Genomic DNA, 16875 nt, shown 5'->3' on the forward strand with positions numbered 1-16875 from the left:
TATGGTTAAACTACCAAAATCAAGACTCTCTGCTCACCTTCACTCCTTCATTCCTCTTTTCTCCCGCCTCTGGAACAAACTCCCTCACTCTCTTCAATCCCACTCCACCCTCCAGGTCTTGAAAACAGCTGTTCACCACCATCTCTTATCTTCCCCCATCCAAAACCTTGATCTTTTCTACCCCCGCAAATTTCACCCCAATTCCACTTTTTTGAAATACCAACTTCTGTCCTGGGAGTCCTTGGTGTCCTTGTGTTTTATACTTCTCCCACCCCCCCCCCCCCCCCTTCCCATGCCTCCTCCCCCCAAGCCCTCTCCTTCCCACACATCTCCCTGCTCTCAAATGTTGTGTGCTCTCAAGTGTTTGTGTGCTTCCCCTTCTCTCCCCATCTTGTCTTCCGCTCCCTCGTTTTATATATTTTGTTTGTCTGGTTGATTTGTTTGTGAAGTAAATGTTAGCTCTTTCACGAGCCTCGATTCAGTATACAAAACAAAAAAATCGCGTGCCCTTCTCCGTAAGCCGGTGAACGGGCCGGGCCAACTCCGCAAATTTCGCCACAAAGCGTCGGTAGTAGGAGCAGAGTCTCAAAAATCCCCGCACCTCCTTGATGGTACGTGGTGCGGGCCACTCCTCTACCGCTGTAAGTTTGCCTGGGTCTGTTTTTACCCCCTCGCGAACGATAACGTAACCTAGATAGGCCACCTCTCTTGCAAACAAAGTGCACTTACTCGGACTCAGCTTCAACCCTGCCTGTCTGAGGCACCCAAACACCTGGTCCAAATTAGCTATAGCCTGGGGGAATGTTTTGGCATGTTCTAGGACGTCATCCAGGTATACCAGGCAGGACTGCCATGGCATGCCGCCTAGTACATGTTCCATTAATTTCTCAAAGGTGGCGGGGGCGTTACACAAACCAAACGGCATCACAGTGAACTGATACAGCCCCTTACCTGTGGAAAATGCCGTTTTCTCCTTCCCTGCCCTATCCATCTCCACCTGCCAATACCCACTCTTGAGGTCCAAAGTTGAGAACCAATTTGAGCCCGCAACGGCATCGAGGGTATCGTCAATTCTTGGCAGGGGATATGAGTCCTTGAGTGTCACGTTGTTTAGCTGGCGATAGTCCATGCAGAAACACGTGGTCCCATCCTTCTTTTTAACCAGCACAACGTGTGACATCCAGGGACTTCACGAGGGCTCGATGACGCCTGCATCGAGCATTTTCTCTACCTGCTCGTCAGCTTCCTTCCTCTTGCTCCAAGGGAGCCGTCGGGCGGGCTGACAAATAGGCCAGGCCTCACCAGTGTGGATCTGATGTTTCACCAGGCCCGTACGTCCAATATCCTCGGGGGACAAGGAGAAGATATCCAAATGGGATCCAATGAGTTTGTGTAAGGCCTCCCTCTCGGTACCTTCCAACTCTACGCTACTTCGATTTACCATCTCGCAAATGGGATCGGGCCAATTCCTAGTAGTTATTGAAGGCTCCCCCTGGGGCCGGTTCGGCTGGACGTTCTCGCCCCTCACTGCCGCGACTTCCTTAACTGGGGTGCAGCCAGCTACCTTCGTTCCCCTCACTATAGTGTGTGGTTCTGTGCTAATATTAATTACTCGGACGGCCACCACCGGCCCGTCCGTTTTGACAAGGGTGCGGCCCACGATTAAACCAGGCATGGATTGCGCTGCCACCGGTTCGACCAGGCCGCAGAACTCCTGCCATGTTGGGCGAGCTGACCACTGGGCTGGCACTATGGCCTCGGCCCTCGGAGGGATGGTCACGGCCTCAGAAGCCTCCAGCTCCGTCCTCTCGGCCATGCTCACCCCCTCCAATGGTAGCTCCTCTACTCCCACTTGCAGGGTCCCCCGGCACAAATCGATTTTACAACCGCTGGCAGTCAACAAATTCAACCCTATTAAGCACGGGTCGCACACCTCCGCCACCCAAACCTCTATCTCTCTCTTTTCCGATCCCAACTTGAGGGTCACAAAACCATGCCCTATGATCAGAGCCGTTGCCCCGGTAGCCAGCTGCAAACTATGATTTTCCAGACGCTGGATTTTATCCCAGCCAATCTGCACTCGAATTAAGAATCACAGGGCTGATGATCATGGCGCTAGCTCCTGTGTCCACTACGGCGTCTACCCCCACGCCGGCATTTTGCACCGAATTGTGATGCTACCTGTACCAATTTGGCCACATTGTGTTTGTGGCCACATTGTGGCCACAATGTGACAGACCTGTCATGTCAATGAGGGCTCTGCTCCATCCCCTATTTGCCGAACACCGCCCTGCTTGCTCGGCACATTCTAGTTTCCCGGGCCCTGGCGGGGGGGGGGGGGGGTTGTCTGAGGTCGGCTAGGCCGATCTATGCGGGGCGGAGTTGAGGGCATCGGCTGTCGGGGAGCTCGACACTCGCACGCACGGTGACCAGCCGAGCACAATTATAGCACCTCACCTGGTAAGGTGCTTGCCTCCGGTATTCCAAATTCCCCCCCCCCCCCCCCCCCCCCCTGAATGTCCGAATTGGTGTACTTTGTCGTGGCCCACCGCCGGGGCCGCCTGCCATGGTCCAGGTCCCGCCAGACGCCGGTCCACCAGCCTCCGGACCATGCTCTCCAGGTCAGGGGCCCCTAGGGGGGCCGCCACCCGTCACGGGCCCTACCTGACGCAACCGCCACTGCGTGGCGTTCGCCTCCGCGGGCCAGGGGCCTCGCTGCTTCCCAACGGGCTGCAGTGTCGGCCGCCTGGCTCAAGGTCTGCGGGCGCCACGTGGCGAGCTGTTGTCGGAGCTCCGGATCCGGAAAAGCCTGGATAAAGTGATCCAGCACCAAGCTTTCCTGGGAACTCGCTGCCATGTCCGCATGTGCGATCCCTACTGCGAGGCGAATGTCATGGGCAAGCTCCCCGATGGTGTCATGGGGCTTGCGTTTTCGCTGAGCAAGCTGAGCTTTAACAAGCTCGCTTTGCTGTTCGATGCCGAAATGATTAATTAAGGCTGTGCGAAGGGCTGGCAGGGTGAGAGCAGCCGGTGGTAAAGCTGTCAGCACCTCCGCCGCCGCGCCGCGCAGTGCCCCCACAAGGTGTACTCCACCTTCGTCCGGATTCCAACTGTTACCCCTACACACATATTCAAACTGCGCCAGGTATGCCCTCAGATCACTCTTGCCGTCATATGGTGCGAGTGGGACCTTGTGGGTGCCCGAAGGCCGGACCCCGTGTGTTGCTCCTTGCGGGGTTAGCGCGGGGCCGAACTGTTCGGGCCCCCACAGTACACTATTCCCGGGGGGCTCTCGTGGATCCCCCGTCCCTCTGAACACTACCCCTGTCGGTGTCGATGCCTGGGTCGCCCCTCCGCAACCCGCTACCCACTCCATACCCGCGCACCCTTTCTCACCAATACCTCTCGCACTCCCCATGGTCGAACATCCTTGCACGCATCCTCTTCCCACACACTCTGCACCAGTCGCACACCTCACCAGCGGCCTCTCACGAACACGCGGGTCTAGACCAACACCCAAGCTCGCTGAATCTCTCCTCACACCATGTACATTTCCTAGCATATCGCCACTCACCTCGGCGCCTCTTCTCCTTCGCTCCTCCTCCGCCACCTGCAAACTCTTTATTTGGTCAGTAAGCACATCATCACGCTGTGAGCACAGACCTTGCACCAATTCCATCACCTCCTCCTTTATCTCTTTCTTAGTCTCCCTCCGTCTCTTCTTAATTTCACTTACCCCCTATTCCACTTCCTCTAACTTCTGTTTCACCTCCTTTATTTGCCGGTGCGCCCCTTCAATTTCTTCCTCTAAGGCCACCTTGGTCGTTTCTATGTGCGTCCTGACTTCCCGTTCTTTCGTCTCCATTGCCTCTACCACCTCCTCTAACCTCTCCGTCAGTCCCTCATGTACCGTCTGACATTCCTTCTTCGTCGCTATTAATTCCTTCTTTATTTCTTTCTGCGTCGCTTTCAACCCCCCTATTACCGCCGTGTTCTTTTCCACCTGCTCCGCTAACTCCTTTTGTCCCACTGTCAGCTGCTCTACTCCCCGCGTCAGGTCTTCTATGCCCCCCCCCCTGTAACCTAGCCATGCTGTTCCTCACCTCTTTCTCCATGCGCTCCTCACCCCGCTTTACCTCCTCGCATACCCCCGCGACCTCTTCGCTCACTCCGCACCTTATATCCTCCCCATCTCTCCTATTTCCTTCGTAGATGCCGCCCTCATCTGCTCCAAATCCCCCTTGTGGGTGTCCAATATGGTTTCTAGCCAGATTTTTACCTCCTCTATCTGCTCCCCCATCTGTTTAATTTCCCGGGTGGATTGCTCCCCCATCTCCCTCAATTTGCCTCCCATCTTGTCTTCTAGCCCCGTTAACCCATTCTTCACCCCTTCCATCTGGTTCTCCTAGGCGGCCATTCTATTTTCCAACCCCGTTAACCCTTCCTTCATTTGGCTACTCACGTCCTCCAATTGGGCCCCTAATCCTCCCAATTTACCTTCTAGCCCCCCAAATTTACTGTCTAATCCCTCAAATTTATTGTCTAACCCCTTAAATTTGTTGTCTAACCCCTCTATTTTGCTTCCTAGGCCCCCAATTTGGTTTTCTAATCCTCCAATTTGGTTTCCCAATTGTTCACTGGTACCCCTTGCTTCGTCCCTCATTTCCTGACTGATTCGCTCACTCCGAGCGTTCATCCTTTGCTCTGACTCCATCATACAAGCCCTGAATTGGGCCATAAGGACTTGCAGATCCACAACCCCTACTTGCGCAGTGTGTGCGGCCCATGTCGACATGTGCGAGGCGCGGCCATCTTGTGCGCCTGCAACCCCCGCTACCGCATCCTCATTGCTCTCCTCCTCCATTATTCACACTGCCTCCCTGGGGTCCTGGGTCGCCTCTACCTCCTCATTCTCCCCTGCCGGCACCCGATCGCCTTGACTATCCATGGCACAATTTTAAATTTAGGATATTATAATAAAATTTCGGCCGATCCAAATTTTGACCAAATTTTTCAGATGATAGAAAAATTTGTTTCGGGTCCAAATCCCAACTCCTCGACACCAATTGTTAAGTATCTCAGAGGCGGCACTCCCCTTAGCAAGGGGGGTTAATCCCCTTGGCCTGTTAAGCTGGCCGTCTCTAGTCCTGGTACTTATAACGCTCCTTTGCGGGGTGAGATTGGTCAGGGTTATTGGTGAAGGTGTTATCCCGAATACCTTTACCAATCCCTCCACAAAGCAGGGAGACATATACCGCTCGAACCACGGACAAGATGGTATTTGCGGAGCGGTTTAGCAATCCGCGATTCGAGCCGTTAGCAATTCACAAACCCGATTCTGCACGTTGGCCGAATCGTGCCACAGGTACTCAATGGGAAGAAGGGACTAAAGTGATCGGGGGAGAATGAAACCAAAAGGGTAAGAAATAACAGACATTTATTAATTATGTACAAAACCAAAGAAGAAACAAAAGTAATATACAGAAGAAGAAGATACACAGTGCAGCCTTAAACAGTCTTAATTATCGAACGCCCAGGAAAGAACACACAGACTTACACGAAAGGGGAATAGCAGGCAGGAATGACTGGAAGAGGGAGAAGGTCCAGGTGGGACAGCAGGGCTGGAAGGTCCGGGCAGAGGCACAGCATTGAGGTCCGCTCCAGGTCCACGCTCCGGGCTGGAAGTGAACAGCCAGCGGCAGCTTCTGGTCTCGTATCTCACGGTCGGACAATGCGAATAAAGCGCGGGATTGTCGCCGTCAAACGGACCCAATCTCCTCCTTACAATGCTCCGTATCCTCGTCGGGTACCTCACTCATCTGCCGGATCACATCTTCTCCCTCAACTGTTCAAGCAGTCCCTCGCAGCCGCTTTTATTGTCCGTGTCGGAATCAAGCCGCCGGCTCCGATGACACGCCTACAGGTTGGCTCACCGCAGCGCCGGTTGGCCGGCAAAGGGCTCGCTGGCTCCACCTCCGATGACGAGTCGATGTGCCACACCTTGTTCTTGTGGCCCCGCCCCCTTCTTCCTCGCTTCAGACCGCATGGCTTATTGTGGCGTGGTGCTAGCAAAACAGCCCAATGCAACGGTGGCGAACGCTGCCCTACTGTTACTTTGAAGAGCGGGTGAGACGATTGGGGAAATTGAAAGGGCCCTATCTTATTTGATTAATGCAACGCAGATTCAACTATTGGGAACAGATCCTTAACTGAAACACATAATAATGAAATAACTAGGGAGAGGTCCTATAGTTCGCTACGTGTTGTACATGGACTAACTAGGGTGCGATCTTTAACAAAGCCAATTGATGGGGATATTTACAGGGGATCATTTATATGGGAAACATTTACTAAAATTTACTAGTGAAGGTTCTAAAAACCGTAACAATATATATATATATATATATATATTGTTACGGATTCGGAGTACGGCGCTCCCCTTACCACGTGGGGGGGGGGGGGGGGTTAATCCCCTTGTCTTTTACACTGGCCGTCTCCGATCCTGGAAACTATGACGTCACTTCCGGTCGGTAGTAGCCAGGGTCATTAGTCAATGAAGTCCCAAATACCTGCGTACTAATACCGGCCGTAAGCGAGAAGATAATTTCCACCCGAGCCGCAGCGTTAATAGATTACGCCGAGCGAAGCGGACTGCGGCGCGGGCCGTTAACAATGACTAACCCGATTCATGAGCGTTGGCCAAATCGTGCCAAAGGTATTCAATCAGGGAAAAGACAAGGACGATCGGACGAGAATGAAAACCAAGAGTACGGAGGAACAGGTATTTATTACTAATTATTTACACAACCCAAAGAAAGAGAAACGAACGTAATTTACAGAAAAAGAAGACAGTGCAATGCTTAAGCAGGCTTACTTATACCGACAGGACAATACAAACAGACTCACACGAATAGGGAATTGCAGGCAGGAACGAATGGCTGGAAGGAGAAGGGTCCGTGCAGAACGGTAGGGCTGGAAGCGAGCAGCTGCCGACTCCCCGCACTCGGGTTCTCACAGCTGGGCTGCTCGCAGCAGCGCGTCAGGGCTTCACGCGGCCGGGCTGCTCGAAGCAGCATCTCCGGGCTTTACGCGCCTTGGTCTCTCCTGCCTTCTTATGCATCTTTCGGTGCTCCTTGGTCATCCGCCGCTGAAGCTCTCTCTTTCAGTGTTCAGCTGGATCACGCATCTGCCACGAAAAGGCTTGCGAGCGTGCTTATATTGCGCGTCGTGCGATGAAGCCGCCAACTCCGATGCCACGCCTACCGGTTTTGCCCACCTCGGTGCTGGTTGGTTGGCAAGCGCCCTTTGCTCCACCTTTGGGGACGAGGTGGGCCACGCCCGTGATCCTGCGGCTCCTCCCCTCCTCTTGGCCTCGTGGGCAATGGAGTTTTGAGGCGCTGAAAACAATCCAAAGCAGCAGCGGCGAACGCCTCCTTACTGGCAGTTTTAGGAGACCATGGGGATATTGCAAGGGATCTATTTCATTTGATTGATGCAACGTAGAGTCAACTATTGGAAACATGGCCTTACCTGAAACACATAATAATGAAATAACTATTAAGGGAGCCTATGGTTCGCTACGTGTTGTACATGGACTAACTAAGGTGCAATTATTTCAATTAACAGCCAATGAAGGGGAAATGTACACAGGGGTTATTTATAAGGAAATTTACTACTAAATTTACAAAGTGAAGGTTCTAAAAACCGCAAAACAGCACCCTCATTCCTCACGACAAAAAACTTTAACTTAATGTGACACGCAGGTGTAATACCCTCTACTATTAACCTGACCCTGAGTGCGACAGTTTTAAAACACAATTAAATATGTCCGCCACTACGTTGCATCCTCCCTAACAGATTCACACCCACAGGATAACCGAATTGCGGAATTCATTTTCAAACTACACATTTACGGTGGGGAGCATTATTTACAAGTGACACTATTTGTATTTACACGCAAACCCAGGACCTGTCATTCCTTTGAGGAAACAAAAAGAGAATCCTGTGGGAGGGAGGAAAGAGCATGCACTGCATCGATACACCACCCTCGCATGCCCGGGGAAGCAGAATTTTATTGCAATGCATCCCCCGAGCATGCAAGCACCAAAGCACCAATCAAGCAAGCACCAGTCAAGCACCATTGCACACACAATAAAAAAAACAACTGATGGTCTTGTCACTAGTGCTCTGCTGGGCCGTCGTTCTTGATGTTGTCTCTTGATGTTTCCTTTCTTGGTGGCTTGCTGCCTATTTGCACAATAATAAATAAAAAAGCACAAAACGTGTCCATTTTTATTGATGGCCCACAGGGGCAAACTATGGGTGGTCCACCCGTAGGGCAAAAGGGGCCAGCTCACTGTGGTCCACAAGCCAACTCTTCTGGTCACAACGGCCAGTCCCAGCAGAGGGGCCAGGCCCCAACAAGTGGGGTCCATCAGTGGTGCTCGGCCACAGTACCGTGGTCCATATGGTGGTGCATGGCCGCAAGACGTGTGGTACATAAAGTGGTGCATCGATCCAGGCAGCTGACAGCGGGAATTCGGGCACACAAATGCGGCTCCCGCACGCTCTCCCTCAGTGCCCAGAGAGCACGGTCCATGGGTGGGGAAGGAAGACAAAGCAGAGTTAGCGATGGGTAAGGGCGCAAGGGTACACATCAATACAGGTAATGCAGAGCGTGGTGCGCACGGAGAGCGAGCGGAGAAAGCTCGTCCCTAACGTACGCCACACCCCCTGTCACCCACTCTACCCTTGCCCTTACCCCATATTTACAAAATCTACACATTTACCAATTCGTCACTACTGTCTTGTCTTCCCCATATTTCCCCTAATACCAAATTCGTCACAATCCCTATAAACAAATTTGCAATCACCCGAATTCCTCATCAATTCCTCATGAGGAGGAAGAGATGGAACAACCAAGCACAATGTCTCACCCACGTCATGTTGCATCTCACATTCCCAAAACATTTGCACAAATAAACAAAACAACCATGGCATGGTGTGGAGGTCTGTCATCACCTCAGGTGAGTGGATGCAGATGGTGCGAGGAGATTTCAATCATATCTACCTTCTAAATGACTTTAACACACTTTACACTACCCGGTGTCTTTCCCTGCAAAACCATTGGCCGTCTTACACTATGCGGTTCTAAAAACCAATTCCCACTGACCATCTGTGGTGCTCATCAATTTGGGGTCTCACTCCCCCGATTCAACTCCCTGTGCCTTCGCACCGTTTCTGGGCTGAGTCGTGTGGCTCACCTAGCAGGTCCGCTCACCTGCACACCTCCGCCACTGTAGTTGCCTCCGAGCTTGCCTAGCTCCTCACCCTACCTATCTACTGGGGAAGGCCCTCCCTGGCACTTACCCCCTCGGTGCCCTCTCTGGCACTGGGCTACCCGGGTCCGTCCTCCGGATCCACGGGCCCCACTGAACTCTACCGGCTCCCAGAGCCAACCTGCGGCCTCACCTGGCCGACATCCCCACAGTGGCGGAGTGCGCATTTAACCATTCTCACTAACAGGCCACACGCCCAGCCATTTCCACGTCACTAATGCACCCATCCAAACACCATTCTACCACACGCACCACAGATGCCAATATCAAACCACAATTTACCTATACCCTCTACCTAACTCTTAAACTACCCTCCCCGGGTATTCGTGATAGGGGTCCATCCTCCCCATCCACTCCCTTCGCACCAACCACTCCACTCCACGTTTTCCACCATACTCACTCCACACCATCCATTCCATACTCCATTTACTCCATATTATTCATTCCCCACAACGATTCTCACCTGTATTGGCACACCTGTGCCCACACACCTGGTGCCACCTGCACCCTCCTTCCTCCGGGACCATTCGCTCAATACAACTCACAATCACAATTATTCACTCATACACTGCTCCATCACTTCCACGCTCCATACAACTCACTCACCTCACACTTTTCACAATACGCTGCTCCACCACCTCCTTCACACACACGGCACCATTCACGAGCATTGCCTCATTTGCTCAACACAAACACAACTGCATTATCTAAACTACCTGGTGCCCTTCTAACTTAGTGCATCCCCAGTCATCCCTTATACTATGCACTCCCACATCGTTATAATCCACCTAATCTGCTACGTCCCCTCTACAGATACAATGTCCCTACTTAACTCTACAGTTACCTATGGTCATCTCTAGGTCCCTAATAATTATCCAAACCCGCCCTCGGCGAGCTTGCACTGCCATAACCCCATAACTAATGCTCATGTGCCCGGGGTGATGGGAGGGATGGTGGATTTGCCATCCCTCCACATCGGCCATCTCTTGTTATCAATTTTGCCCATCCAATTTTTCTGCCAATCAAATTTTCCAATCAGTACTGCCAATCAAATTTTGCTCATCAATTTTGCCAATCATCAAATTTCACTGCTCATATTCCCTATCCCTACCAAATGTCCATTAACTTGAGCCTCGGTACGTCGTTACATTCTTAAAACTCGGCTTCGCAAAGCCGAGCAATGAATTCGGGTGGTTTGGTCGCCTGCAGGTGGGTCCGTTCGGCATTTACGATTCGGGGGAGGCGGCATGCTCGGGCCTAGGTTCCATGGCCCATCGCGGCGCAGACCCTTGCGGTCTCCGGCCCGACGACCGAAGCTCGCCCGGTCGGAACCCCGTCCCCGCCAGGGGGCGAAGGTCCGACCTGGCCCCCCTCCCCCGGAATCGCACCGATCGCCGCTCTGACGCGGCTCCGACCATTCAGTGCGGGGCCCGGCCCGAATCGTGCACGACGCCCCGAACAAGAGCGACGTGCTTACGGTCCCGGGCAGTCCCCGCAGCAAACAAAGCGCACCGCACACCGAGTGCTCGCGTCGGCTAACCGTCAGCCTAAGCGCTGCCCCGGTCCACGTCGATGCATTCTCTGCATGCTCACACCACTCGTTCCGTTTTTCACTCACCCATCCCGGCGTCTCAGCGCCTCTCATGCATTCCATGCATTCTACTCGCGAACCCATTCCACCATTCGCACCCTCTGTTACCACACACCCGCTGTTCGCACACTCCATTACACACCTCTCTGCGGCACACATTCATTCCACGCACTCCTTGCGTGCACTCATCCCCGTTACATATTCCGTAACACTCACGGGTGTGCGCTCCCTCGCACCCCCGTCCAGCGCACACCTACCCATGGGTGTGCAGTCCGTCGTCGCACACCCAATCACGCGCTTCACCACCAACTCACTCTCCGGGTCACTCTCACCCTCGCACGTACACTCCGTATCACTCTCACTCTCTGTGTCACACTCCGTACACTCCGACGTGCATTCTCGCTCGCACTCGGTTTTACTCCCACACTTTATAACACACTCACTCGCCGACGCACACCTTTTCCTCACACGCATGCCATTCTTTCTCACACCACGCACCACGGACCTCCCACAAACGCCCGGGTGCCATGTCGACCCCAATCGCGCGACAAACCCTCTCGCGCAAAACACTTTTCCGAAAAACCTTTTCGCACCATACACAGCCCGTCTTACCTTCGGGGTTCTTCTCCTTCGCTCCACACGCACCTGCAAATCTTTATAAGGATTATGCAGCACGACATCATGATGTGAGTTTAGACTTTGTGCACAATCCATTTCTCCCTTCAATTCCTGGGCCACCTCCGTCGTCTTTTCAATTTCAACTATACCCATTATTTCTTTTTCTTTATTCACCTCGTCGACCGCTGGCTTTATTAAAATTCCCTCTTCTACCTCAGCGGTCGCTGGCTTCCCCATACCCCAGGTCGCGATCTCTACCCCGGTCCAGTTACATGTGCTTCGCTCCACCTCGCTCAACCCCCGCTTCTTGACCCGCATTACCTGGTCGCGTACCCTTGGGACCTACTCGCCCAACTCGCGGTCAACCTCCCTCTCAACTTCCCTTACCTCATATCTGGCTTGCCCCCTCGCTAACCCCTCATTAATTTATTTGGCTTGGCCAATTACGCCCCCCAATTTGGCCCCTAATCCTCCCAATTTACCTTCTAGCCCCTCAAATTTGTCCCCTACCCCTTCCAATGTGTTGTCTAATCCCTCAAATGTGTTATCTAACCCCTCTAATGTGTTGTCTAACCTCTCTAATGTGTTGTCTAACCCCTCTATTGTGTTGTCTAACCCCTCAATTTTCCTTCCTAGGTCATTTCTCAATTCCCCGATTTGATTGCCCAACCGTTCACTGGTACCCCTCGCTTCGTCCCCCATTGCTCCAATTTGGCCTCCCAATTTCTCACTGTCAGCCCTCCTTCTGTCTTCCATTTCTTCACCCGACTTGACTATAAAGGCCTTCATTTGCTCCCAAAATAGGCCCTAGTCCATCGGTGCCGCGGGCGCGGCTGCTGCGGTCACGTGCGCGGCGCCATTTGGCGCTGCTGCAACCTCGTGTGCGACGCCGCAATCTTGTGCGCCTGAAATCCCCTCTACCGTATTCTCATCGCTCTCCTCCTCCAATTCCTCCCTGGGTTCCTGGGCTGCCTCTAACCCTTCTTCTTCTACCTCCACCGGCATCTGATCGCCTTGATCATCCATGGCGCAACTTTAATTTAGGTGTTATAATAAAATTTCGGCCGCTCCAAAGTTTGACCAAATTTTTTAGATGGATTTAAAAATTTGGTTCGGGTCCAATCCCACCCCCAGACACCAATTGTTACGGATCCCGGGGATGGCACTCCCCTTACCGCGGGGGGTTTAATCCCCTCGTCTTTTTAAGCTGGCCGTCCGACCGGTCCTGGGGGTATGACGTCACACCCGGTCAGTGCTGAATAGGATATTAGGCCTATCCTTCCTATGACCTAAGTACCAGCGCCTTCCGGTACGCGAGGAAATACTCCCGCCCGGGCTGCAGCGAAATAGATGGATTGCGCCGAGTGAAGCAAACTGCGGCATGAGCCGTTAACAATGACTAACCCGATTATGAGCGGTTCTGCCGAAATCGCGCCATAAGTACTCAATTGGGAAAAGACAAAAGCGATCGGACGAGAATGAAACCAAAGGATAAGTAGGAACAGGGATTTATTAATTATTTACACAAAAACCAAAACCAAGGAAGAGAAGGAATCAAAGTAATATACAGAAAATGGAAGGAGCAGAAGGACACAGAGCAATTCCTTAAACACTCTTACTTATACCCAGCCAACACAAAGGACAGACCATGGACTTACACGACAAAGGGAAATTGCAGGCAGGAATGCCTCAAGGAGCGAATGGTCCAGGCCGATAGTAAGGATGCGTCAGGGAGAGAAGGATCCAGGCATGCGGTAAGCGTTGAGGTTCACGCTCCAAGTTCACACTCCGGGCTTGGAGCGAACAGCAGCCGGCAGCTCCGGGTCTTCACAACCGGCGACAATAGGGCCCTAGAGGGTCTCGGTTTATTGCCGCAATATCAGCACCCCCTCACGTCTTTCTCTCTTCTCCGGTTCAGCTGGATCACGCATCTGCTTGTCGTGCCTCCTCACCGACTCTCATGAACCTCTCCCGCGTCTCCTGTCGTGGGGGCCTCGCGCCCAGGATTTTATAACCACCCCCGTGGAACCCTCACGAACCTACCAGATCTTTCTGTCCACGCCCTCTCAAGCCATGCCCACCGATTCCTGGTTGGTCGTTAAGGGGCTCTCTGGCTCCACCTTCGATGATGAGTGGGGCCACGCCCTTCTTCTCCTATCCTGGCCTCGTGGGCAATGGAGTTTTGAGGCGCTGAAAACAACCCAAAGCAGCAGTGGCGAACGCCGCCTTACTGGCAGTTTTAGGAGGCCATGGGGATATTGCAAGGGATCTATCTCATTTGATTGATGCAACATAGAGTCAACGATTGGAAACACAGCCTTACCTGAAACACATAATAATGAAATAACTATTAAGGGAGCCTATGGTTCGCTACGTGTTGTACATGGACTAACTAAGGTGCAATTATTTCAATTAACAGCCAATTAAGGGGAAATTTACACAGGGGTTATTTATAAGGAAATTTACGACTAAATTTACAAAGTGAAGGTTCTAAAAACCGCAACAATATATATATATATATATATATATATATATATATATATATATATATATATATATATATATATACATACATATATGTTTTTTTGTTTTTTTGTAAAATTTGGTGTTTCATCAACAATTTTGCTTTTTTTAATCTTTGAAAACGTTTTGTGTGTTCATTTGTATTTGACAGGTGGCGGCAACCCATCTCAGAACAGTGTGAATAAAGATCAATTAACAGAGGAGAAAGAACAGAATGAGGATGGAAAGAAGAAAAACGAAATTGTTAAAGAATTGCAAGATTCAAATGTGAAAAACACGAGTAAAATTGAAGATGATTTAAAAATGGAAAAACTTATGAAGAAAGGAAATGGTAATGAAACAGAAGAAAGCAGGAAGAATGCAAGAATACCACGCAAACTTAAACCAATGAAAATACACACGGTGACAGCGGAAGTTGGTGATACGGCCACCTTGCCATGCGACTTCACTGTGGAGTCAAATGAAACAGATATTAATTGGTTGTTTGTGGAAAACTTTCCGGTAAGTTAAAATGCACAACTTTAATAAAAAGTTATATATGAAATTAAAATATATAACTTGATGAGATGAAGCAAATCGAATTATATATTGCTGATAATATGTAAATTAATTATTAACTCATTTTTGGAGGGAAGCTTCATAACAGAGTTACTGGTAATAAATAATGTGAAAGAACACACCAGCCAGAAGCCATGATGTGAAAGCTGGAAAGTGATTGAAAAGTGAGATTTCCTTTCCACAAAAGCCTACTTTTTCTCATGCACCGGTTCATCCCATTCCATCTGTGTCTATCCTATCCTATCCATCCTCTAGACCAGGGGTCGGCAACCTTTTTGACATGAAGTGCCAGTTTAAAATGTTCTTGTTAATTCGTGTGCCATATCAACATTAAGTTTAACATTAAGTTTAATTATGACACCACATCAAAAAAATATTTCCAACAGACATGGAATTTTATTCCATCCATATAGGCTACATGCATAGCAACAACATTTTAAAGAAACATTTATCTCTCATAATCAGGACATTGTAATGATCATTTTATCATTGTAAAATTTGTCCCCAATGAGGTTACAAATTATATGCATGGACCCCATTTCAAAACACTGCTTTCAGTAACTCATTTACAAAGTATTGCATTGGAAACAAATGTCAAAAATCTTTGATTTCATCTTTCATCAATCATCATTGATTATTATTCCAGTAAAATAATTTGGAGTTGGAATGGTGACTCTGCTCTGATCCGTCCACCTCATCACCCTGCACCATCACACCGGAATACTGTCATAGTGCAACACGCACAACAGCCAATGGCTGTTCAAGAGGTGATTTGGCATGCAGCGGAGAGGGCACTGCTTTCGCCAGTGTGCCAATGATTACGCTGCCGCGTGCCAATGGTGGCACGCGTGCCTAAGGTTGCCGACCCCTGCTCTAGACTATAGAGTCTAGGCCCTGGTAAATTGAATCCTGTGGGGAGGCAGTGTATACATACATATATATATATATTTTTTTCCCCGCGTCCCCGGGATTATGACCCCAAGAGGACGAATGACCGAAACGAGCTTTAACTCCGAGGCGTATTTCGAACTTGGCGGGATTATCTTTTCGTGCGTGCGGGAAAGTTTGAAGTCTTATCTGATCGGGAACACATGGGGTTATTCCCAACCCACAAAACAAAGAAGCTAACCAGGACAAAAAAAGTAAAATTTAACAAATAAGGGATTTATTAAAAGTAATTGTAGACCAAATAAAATGAATGTGAGGTAAAAACTATTTCGGTCATTCGTCTGTGAGGTGAATGTGAGAAAATTCCTCTTGAGGAAATGCCCCGCTGAGTACGGTGAGAAAAGTGGCGGCATTGTTATATCACTTGTACCCAGTATGCTGGGAAGTGATGGCACTTCCCCCAGGCTTAGTGTGTGTGTGTGTGTGTGTGTGTGTGTGTGTGTGTGTGTGTGTGTGTGTGTCAGCCAGCGTGTCAGCGTGTCAGTGTCAGCTCCATCACAAGCCTTAGCCCAGGTATTAAAAAAATCCATCAAGGCCATTGAAGAGGTGGGTCCCCCACAGGAGGTGGAGCTGTTAACTGTAAAGCAGCCATCCTCATCGCTAAATGTATTGTATTGTATTTGAACCGGTACAATGACCACATACAAACTCCGAATGACTTCGTGTTCGAGGGCCTTTATTAACGCACAGGTTGTAAACCTGTGCGTTATAGCGTTTGCCTGGGAATTTCTGTCGCTCAAAAGTGAAGCTAGTTACGATGGTAAAGTGCATGCCTCGTGAGCGCTGCCCTCAGGGTAGCTCATCAAACATGATGCCCCGAGAGCCACAATCACTTTATAAAATCACAGCACTTACGAGCTGAGGTGAATGGCTGCGAACCTCACAGCGCATGCGCAAAAGGCCTCATTATTTAGCATTCATACACCATTTTGAAAGTTCCGTGTTTCACTTAATCATAAAACTGATTCCAGTCATCGATGGTTTGCTAACAACACTTTTGTTGTTGTATCTGTTGTTTAAAAATATCGCCTCCTCCTGTCTTTGTGATTAAGCATCCACCGAATATCATCGACTACACCGGTGGCGATGTTTCGCGTCACAATGAACGAGTGGAGTTCATTGGAGATTATACGAAAGGAGACGGATCCATTACAATCGCGGATCTTCATCTCAACGATTCAGGAGTGTACATGTGTGAATGGATCTACTCTCTTGGTATTGGTTTTGACGATGACCACATATTGGTGAATCTCGTGATTACAGGTGAACGGCTTCTTGTAACCGATGTTTTGTAATCCA

The 16875-nt window shown here is 50.3% G+C and overlaps 1 protein-coding gene across 2 annotated transcripts in view; it reads left to right on the plus strand.

Moving 5' to 3' along the window:
- Positions 1-16875, plus strand: part of LOC137436605 (uncharacterized) — a 185236-nt gene that overhangs the window by 138991 nt on the left and 29370 nt on the right. For both annotated transcript variants that reach the window (XM_078786604.1, XM_078786603.1), the window contains 2 exons: positions 14222-14571; positions 16629-16839. In XM_078786604.1, the coding sequence (XP_078642730.1) occupies positions 14222-14571; positions 16629-16839 (561 nt within the window). The remainder of the gene's footprint in view (positions 1-14221; positions 14572-16628; positions 16840-16875) is intronic.

The sequence above is a fragment of the Myxine glutinosa genome, chromosome 11 (genome assembly GCF_964187855.1).
Source record: "Myxine glutinosa chromosome 11, kmMyxGlut1.1, whole genome shotgun sequence".
In the NCBI taxonomy this organism is placed as follows: domain Eukaryota; kingdom Metazoa; phylum Chordata; class Myxini; order Myxiniformes; family Myxinidae; genus Myxine; species Myxine glutinosa.